Raw genomic sequence first — 8,230 nt, 5'->3', positions numbered from 1 at the left:
GAGGCGGTGTAGGGGGCGGGGTGTTGTTTGGAGCGGGCAGTGCGGGGGTCGCGCGGCGCGGTGTCTCGCGTGGGGGCGGTGCGGGGGAGGGGGCTCCCGGCGTGGTGTCTAGCTGGGGGCTGCGCAGGGGGGCGGTGCAGTGTCTGGAGGGGGGCAGTGGGTGGAGCGTGCGGCTGGGTGTCTAACTCCAGGCAGCGCCGGGTCTGGCGAGGGCAGTGGGGCGGGGCGGGGGGCGGTGGATGACGGGGGGCGGGGCGGCGCCGGGGACGCGCAGTGCGGGGGCGGGGCGGGGTGGGCGTGCGGCGCGGGGCGGCGGGGTGGGTGCCCGCGGGCGCCCCGGGCAGTGCAGGGGCGCGCGGGGGCGGCGGGCGCGGCGCTGCCAATCGCAGACAAAGGCCGCCCCAGTGAATCATGTGGTGCCGGGGGAGGAAGTGCGGCTTGTTTTCTTTCCTCCAGTCGCCGGGCTCCGGGCGGAGGGCGATGCTGGGAGACCCCCACGGGGGCGGCGGCGGCGGCGGCGGCGGCCGCGAGCCCAGATGAGGCGCCCCCGGCCCCGCTGCAGCGCCCCCGGCCCGATGGAGGCTCCGCCGTGGGACCCCCTCCGCAACGACTCGCTGCCGCCCACGCTGACCCCGGCCGTGCCCCCCTACGTGAAGCTCGGCCTCACCATCGTCTACACCGTGTTCTACTCGCTGCTCTTCGTGTTCATCTACGTGCAGCTCTGGCTGGTGCTGCGCTACCGCCACAAGCGGCTTAGCTACCAGAGCGTCTTCCTCTTCCTCTGCCTCTTCTGGGCCTCCCTGCGGACGGTCCTCTTCTCCTTCTACTTCAAAGATTTCGTGGCGGCCAACGCGCTCAGCCCCTTCGTCTTCTGGCTGCTCTACTGCTTCCCCGTGTGCTTGCAGTTCTTCACCCTCACGCTCATGAACTTGTATTTCACGCAGGTGAGTCGCGGGCAGCAGCGCGGGGAGCGGCAGGCCCCTGGGAGGGCGCTCACCTGGCAGAGCGGCCCCCGCCCTGCGCGCGGCGCCAGCTGAGAGGCCGCGGCTGCCTGGGGGGCGGTCACGGAGCCGCGGGGCCGAGAGTGTGGGCAGAGCGCACTGGCTCTGGGGTCGCCCGAGCCCTGTCCTCCCTGCAGGCCTTTCTCTCAGGTAACGCCCTCCCCTTCCCAGAGGGGGCGAGAAAGAAAGACAGTGAGGGCCGGAGTCACCAGTCGGTGTCTGCCCGTGTAGCTCCGCATTAGCCGGCGCGGCGGGGCTTCCCGCACACGGCAGAACGGGTCCTGCTGGGAGGTGTGCCCACCAGGGAGGCTCGAACTCTAGACGTTCCTCCTGCGTCCCCTCACCCCAAAGCCCCTGATCGGAGCCTGGAAGGGTCCTCTGCACGATGGCCTCCAGATTGGGGTCAGTCACCGATATTTTTGAGTGATGGCAGGGCGGGACTGTCCGGTTTGGGATGAGATGTTTCTAATCTCCTGCGTCGGAGCCCTGCTGAATGAACTAGGGCTCCCGAATTCATTTCTCAGGGTTGCTAAACGGCAGTCTGGGGTAACACCCAGCTCCCGAGCTGCTGCAGCGGGAGGTCAAGCTTGCTGTCTGAGCTGGTCGAAGAGGCCCCAAGAAAAAGCCATGAAGTTTACTGGGGCTCTTTTATGGGCACAGAGAAACCAGTTTATGAGGCATATTGTTAATAAGCTAATGGGAGAACGTGTGAATAAGGAAAGGGTAGTAATTGTAAAGTGCTTTGCAAATACCGCGTGAAGTATTGCAAAAAGGTTTAATTACACAACGCTGTCATGGTCATCTCTGATTCTCATTAGCTTTCCAAGCACTAAAATGTCCGTTTTCACTAGGACTCTACCCGTGTCACCTGGTGAGGGCAGCTTAAGAGCTCTCTCACGGACAGAGGCTTTGTGCAGGCAGGCATTCTGCTCCTTTTCACAGCGTCCCTGTTTCTCGAAAGAAAATGGTAAGAAAACGGTCTTCGCTTCAAAAAAGAGAGGCAAGAAAAGGATTGCACTGGTGTGGTGGGAGCCCCGGAGAAATCTACAGGCAGTATGTCTGGCTACAAAATAGCATATGTACTGGTTAGTAGCTATTATCTTACAAAAACAGCTCTGCCCTTGTAGCCTTCTGATAAGTCTGGTGTATCCATATATTTTCCAGTCCACGAGTGAGTGATCGGTATTATCTGTCCAAAAACTACCTTTGAGCCCCAAAGCTACTCAGGCAGTCATCAGCTCCACTGCAGACACTACAGCTTTTTAATCGGATCCAAACAGGTAGTTCCAGCAAGATACAAAGGTCAGGTAGGTTGATGTTATTTCAAAAACTGTGACCGTGATCGTAATTTGTACGGAGGTCTTTATTTGTGTCCCTTTTTAAGGAAAAGGGGGGCAAGGAAGAAGAAAAAAGGAAAATGCAGGCCAGTGCCATGGGCTCTGTGTAATCACATGCAAATTCTGCACTAGCTGGATTAGGGGCAGAGCTGCACATTTTCTGCACCATCTGCTGGTTGGCAAGTAAATGCTGAGTGAGGGAAAGAGTGACCCGGCAGACAGAGCCAGTCCAGCCAAGAGGCCTCAAGCCCTGGCCCTGGCTTCTTTGGATCTTCCAAGTCTTGTTTCTCTTCATATCTCCAGGGTGGCTGGCAGGAGAAGGGGGTACCTAAGTGCTGGTCTCCAAGACTCTGTAGAGCAAAGCCACGCCCTGGCTTCCGGACAAATACTGATATTTCTGGGGAGGTATATGGGGGGGGGTCACCCTTTGACTCTTAGCTCTGACATCTCTCCCTTCCTCCCCCTCCCATGTGCCTTCTCTTAGACAAGGTTCTCAACCACTGGAATGGCCTGGGAGCTTTAAGAAGTACGGCTTCCCCAGGGCCCATCTCAGAACAAGTCCGTCAGATTTGGGAGGGAGTGGGCAAGCAGCGAATAATCAAGAAGCATACACTGGGTGCTGGGCTCGGTTCTAATTGGTTTGTCCTATTCTCCGCCAGAGCCCTCTGACGAAAGTGCTGAGATGGTCTCCCTGTTTTGTGGAGGGTCAGAGAGGTTCAGTGGCTTGCTCAAGTTTACCTGGTCCGGGCATGGAGGCACTGGGAGGCCGCCCACATCTCTGGCATCTGAGTGATGGCCTGTGCCTTGTGGTACAGTGTTCAGATGGGACAACATACTCTACCATAGATGCAGCCCCTGTTCTCTGGGAGCTGAACCCCTGGCTGGGGAGAGATGAACTGTATCCCCCACACAGTTAAGTGATAACTTGGGGGACTTGGAGAGTGTATATTGAAGCTCTGGGAGGCTTGAGTGGGCCCCGAGCCCTCAGAGAAGAGGTGGGCTTGTGGCATTTCGGGGGGCCGGGTGGGGAGAAGGAGAGGGCAGTGGCCGGGGAGCAGCATGACAGAAGTTTGGGGAGGGATGGAAGGTGCTCCTGGAGCTGGAGGAAGTCTTCACCATCATTGTCCTGTGCTCTGTGCCTGGCCCCGCGCCTGGGGCTTCCTCATGTGTCTCCGCGGAGCCTCGCTGATAACCTGGGTGAAGGGTATTATCATCTGCCCTCCGAGGGGCCTCTGCACCTCCTCCCGCCCCAGCCGCTGGAGGGCCACGGTCCCGTCTCTCCGGGGCTTGGAGTGGAAGTGTGTGTCCTGTGCTCTTAGCCTTTTCCCCTCCATCTTTGGAATCTGGCTCTTCTGGGGCTGGCCTGAGGAGGGGCAGGGTTGTCTCAAGTGACACCTTACGTGTTCACTTTCAGCTTTGCTCCACCGCTGGCTCTGTGGGTGACCCTGCCATGGGGCTGCGTCTACATGGCCGACTCTTATTTTATCCTGGCTCCCTCTGCCTGTCTGCCTTCCGTCCGATCCCTTCTTCAGGTCTGGCCACATAGGCCATGGGCTGGTGCCCCCCCCCCCCGGGGTCTCCTCCCAGGGCCCCACCTGCCCCCTTTCCTTCTCTGCTGCCCACAGAAACCCCAAGCGGAGGAAGATACCGCCCCGTGAGGTCCTGGTGCCCTCAGACCCCCACGGCCCAGGGTGGCCTCTGCTAGGACTCTCCGCAACCCACTTTGTTCTCATGTCTACACCCCTTGGGTCTGAGCCTTCCCAGCTCAGCAAGCACCTGTCTGTGGAGTGGGGTGGTGAGGCCCCCTGCTTCCTAATCCACCTGAGCAGTTCCCCTGGGGTTTTCTCCTCAGTGACCCGGGGTGAGGGTCGCATCTCCCACCATGAATGCTGCTCTCCTGCCGAGGACGGGCTGATGACTCCTTTTCTCCGTTCTCCACCTTCTCGGATAGGCTGGAAGGTGGGGAGGAGGCTAGTGGTAGGACTGGTTCTGCTGACTCTTAGCAGGCCCCATGTGAGGCGTGAACGGCTGGCCCCACGTGTCCAGGGCTGTCTTTAGAACATGGAGTGTTGAGTACCTGTGGTTTCTCGCTCTGGTCCCCAGCACCAGTGTGGGGTACAGCTAAACTCCCACTCAGCTCTTTTTGTCTTTTTTTTTTTTTTTTAAAGATTTTATTTATTTATTTGTCAGAGGGACAGAGCACAAGCAGGGGGAGTGGTAGGTAGAGGAAGAGGGAGAAGCAGACTCCCCGCTGAGCAAGGAGCCCGATGCAGGGCTCCATCCCAGGACCCTGGGATCATGACCTGAGCCGCAGGCAGACACTTAACCGACTGAGCCACCCAGGCGCCCCTCCCACTCAGCTCTTTGCTGCACCAGGAAGTGGTAGGGCTGAGGCTTGAACCGAGGTCTGTCCTCCAGAGCCTGCTCTTCACATAGAGGTTTCCAGCTCATGCTGTGTCTCTGCACATGGGGTATTGGGGTGCCCTCCACCCCAGGCTGTGGGGTCGAGGCTCAGTAGCAGAGGTTGCCAGCTTCTGTTCCAGGGCAGCCCCGTCTGTAGTGCTCCTGGTGTGGCCATGGGCTCAGCGATACCTGGGCAGCTGTGTCTTCCAGCCGTCTGCCCTTGGAATTACGGGTCTGGACCTCAGACCCTTGGGGACCCTGAGTTTGATGGAGTAGAGAGCTCAACGTCTCACTGGTTCAGCGTTGTCTTGAGCCCCATGACAAATTCCTGCCATGACAGAAGGGTATTTTGAGGAAGGAAAAGGAGAAGTGAATTCTCAGGGCGGTGGCGGGGGGTGGGGAGGAGATGTGGTGTGATTAATGGATGCTGACGCAGAAGCCAGGACTCCAGCACGTCTTAGAGGGCGGCTGGGAAGCTGCAGGGCAGTTACGGGCGGGGGGGTGGGGGGAAGCTGAGGCTCATGGGGGTTGTTGGAGCATATTATGGGAGTCTGGGGGTCATGGTATGCCAGCAAAGGCCTATAAGGCCTATAAGTGGGGGGGACAGCACTAGGAATGGAAGGAGCAGGGACTGTGTAGGCAGGACCAAGTTTGAATCCTGGCTTCACCCATAGTGCGGCTCCCGTGGCTGGTTACTGACATTCCTCACCAGGAAATCAATGACCACGGTGCTCATCCCCTGGTGGGAGCGGGTTAAAGGAGATACCATCTGTCTTGTAACCTTTGCACCTCAGTTAAAGTGCTCTTTCTGCATCTAACAGGAGGGACTCTGGCTCTTGCCCAGATACCAAACCACAGTCTTGAAGGTCAGACCCCAGTACCAGCTCTGCCTTGTATCACCCCCACCATGTCATCGAAATGACTTCTACCGCCATGTTGCAACATTTATGTTTGTAAAATGACAGTGACGGTTGGCCCGCCCTTAGAGGGAGTGTGGAAGTGAGTAGCTCCTCATAGCTGCAGCTCCTGAAGCCAAGAGTTAAGGAGAGGGGGAGGTTCAGCGGCCCAGCCCTTCATTTTGCAGATGAGCCAATCAAGGCCAGGAGAATTCTAGTGACTTGTCCAAGGTCACTCAGTCTGGTATGAAGAGCCAGGTCAAGGCCCAGCACCTGTGAGCTCATGCTTGTTGCACATGCCACCCCGAACTCGAAGTGCATCCCTGTCCTCATACTTGCTGATAGGGAACCAGGAGGCAGCCAAAATCTAATCCAGGGACCCTTTCTCCACCCCTACCAGGAAAAGGGAGGTATTGATCTTAGGAATAAGTGAGTCTTGCTGTGCTTCTTGGCAGTCCATTTAATCAAGATCAAAAAATGTTTACCAAATACTGTTGTGTGCCGGGTCCAATCCAGGAGGTGTGAGGAGGGACGCTTCTAGGCCTGTTGGTGATTATGAAGAAGTAAGAAGCTTAGGAACCCAGAAGGCAAGCCTTAGTCCCCAAGTACCTTATTTCAAAGCTGGGACCAAACAGTCCCACCAGGGCAGGAAATATACTCGGCCTCACCTCTGTGCACAACACCCATGACCTCTTGGTCTCTGGCTCCTTGTGGTCACTCAGTGGGCTCACGGCCTCCAGAGCAGTGTGCATGCCTGTGTGTGTGCCTCTGCCAGGGCAGGCACACATGGAACCCAGGAGAATTTTCCTTACTTGCATTCAGTCGACCATCCACCACCAGCCCCTCCCAGGAAGTAGCTTCCCAGCCTCACTTCTAAAAATTTCCCTAAGAAGAGGCCTCTGATTCTACAGCCCAGTTGCCCAAGATCTCTCCTTAAAGCACAAGCTTTTAATTCTCTCCGCTCCCGGTATTGCTTCAGTGCCGACCTAAGGTGAACCACATTTCTTGAATGTCCTCAGTACTCTTGGGAACAATGCACCCGAAATCCAACCCCACTGACCACGAAGCCTTGATTTTCCCAACAGCAGAACCTGGGATGAGCCTACCGGCTGTGTCCTTGTGCACCGAGCACAGACCTGCGGCTCCTGTCCCCACCGGGAGCCTTGGTCTGGGTCCCCTACACCCTGTCACCTACAGGGTTTTGTGGCATCTTTTAGTGCCTCTGTCCTTCCCCGGGTCAGGCAAGCAGGGACTAGTGGGGGCGGGGGGTTGCCCGCGGCTGTGTCTGACAGCATGTGCCCTCCCCAACTGGGGGGCTGTTGTGTGTCCCTCATCTTAGACCCCAAAGGCCTCCGGTGCCCGGGAGGGGATCATCTTGGAGGTGACATCATCAGGGCGGTGAGGCACGGCCTGACCAGAGAAGGGCGTTGACGGAATGGAAGGCTACTCATCCTTGTGACATCACTCAGAGACTCTCAGGTTTTTGAGAACAGCAACAAGTGATCTGGAGAGTGGCTTTGGTCAGTTGGTTCCTGCTCTTCTTGCAGCTCTAGCCAGAGGAGCCTCTTCCTGGTTGGTGGGTCTGTCTCAGGCCTGACATTCTGGCAGGTCAGGTTTTCTCGGGATAGAAATAGCCTCAGCAAACGGTCCAGACGATACCTGCCACGCTGCACTCAGGGAGGTCTGCAGAGGCTTGTCAGTATTTTACTTTTTAATTATCCTAAAGTTTCGAGTCTGTTTGCCAGTGAGGACAGATGAAGCCTGAGTGGATTTTCTCTACCAGTGGGTTGATTTCCTCAAATTTGCTCAAGGGGGGGGTGGCGTGCGGCGCAAGGAAGGAAGGAGCGCAGGATGCCTGTGTCAGTGTCTTAGACCTTGTGAGCCCCATACGGTCTCTGCTGTGTATTCTTTTTTTTTTTTTCATATGTCTCTTTTAAAAAGATAAAAAGTGCTCTTAGCTCACAGGCCGTACAAAAACAGGCTGTGGGCTGGATTTGGTCCTCGGGACCAGGTTAGAACAAACCCAGCATTTATCACCAAACTCCCACTCCATCTTTATCTTGTTGTTGTTGCCGGGACAAGTTGGAATTGGGCTTGGGTTTTCATCTCCTGCTTAGAGAATGCTGTTAGCTTTGAACAAATCTTACTGATCACCTACGCAGGTGCCTGAGGCCAGAGGCAGTAAGTTGGGATTTCTTCCTCGAAGGGCCACTGACTATGGGGAAGGACACACAGAAACGGGAGTGCCCTGAGCCACATGCCACCCACAGCACACAGAAGGGAACCTGTCTCTTGCCGGCCAGGGGCTGCAGAGACAGACGAGGGCGCTCCACCGGCTTGATGTCTTGTGACATCATCAGCCCTCTACCCCTTTCACAGCAGACACACTTGCTAAGCGTGATCTGCATGGCAGAAATCCCCACACAGGGTTATCAGCTCCCCAGGCTGCACCCTACCTCCTGCTGCCCTCCCGGGGGTTTGCAGACCTAAGAGCTGCATTGCCCATCAGGCCTTGTGCGTGACCAGTGGCAGACGGAGCAGGGAGAGAAGCATGAAGAATGTGAGCATCAGTGACCTGTTCTGGATATTTCAT

At 57.0% G+C, this 8,230-nt stretch overlaps 1 protein-coding gene across 2 annotated transcripts in view; it reads left to right on the top strand.

The window, feature by feature from the left end:
• The first annotated feature begins 345 nt into the window (after positions 1 to 345).
• Positions 346 to 8,230, top strand: part of GPR137B (G protein-coupled receptor 137B) — a 51,459-nt gene continuing 43,574 nt past the window's right edge. For both annotated transcript variants that reach the window (XR_012374305.1, XM_025850852.2), the window contains exon 1: positions 346 to 944. Coding sequence is in view for 1 of the 2 variants with exons in the window: in XM_025850852.2 (XP_025706637.1) it covers positions 537 to 944 (408 nt within the window). In the remaining variant the exon portion in view is untranslated. The remainder of the gene's footprint in view (positions 945 to 8,230) is intronic.

Source organism: Callorhinus ursinus, unplaced genomic scaffold, assembly GCF_003265705.2.
Source record: "Callorhinus ursinus isolate GAN/ISIS: 27379988/994484 unplaced genomic scaffold, GSC_fseal_2.0 scaffold32, whole genome shotgun sequence".
NCBI classification, from domain to species: domain Eukaryota; kingdom Metazoa; phylum Chordata; class Mammalia; order Carnivora; family Otariidae; genus Callorhinus; species Callorhinus ursinus.
Note: the sequence above shows the minus strand (reverse complement) of the source record. Positions and strands in the feature narration are given on the sequence as shown.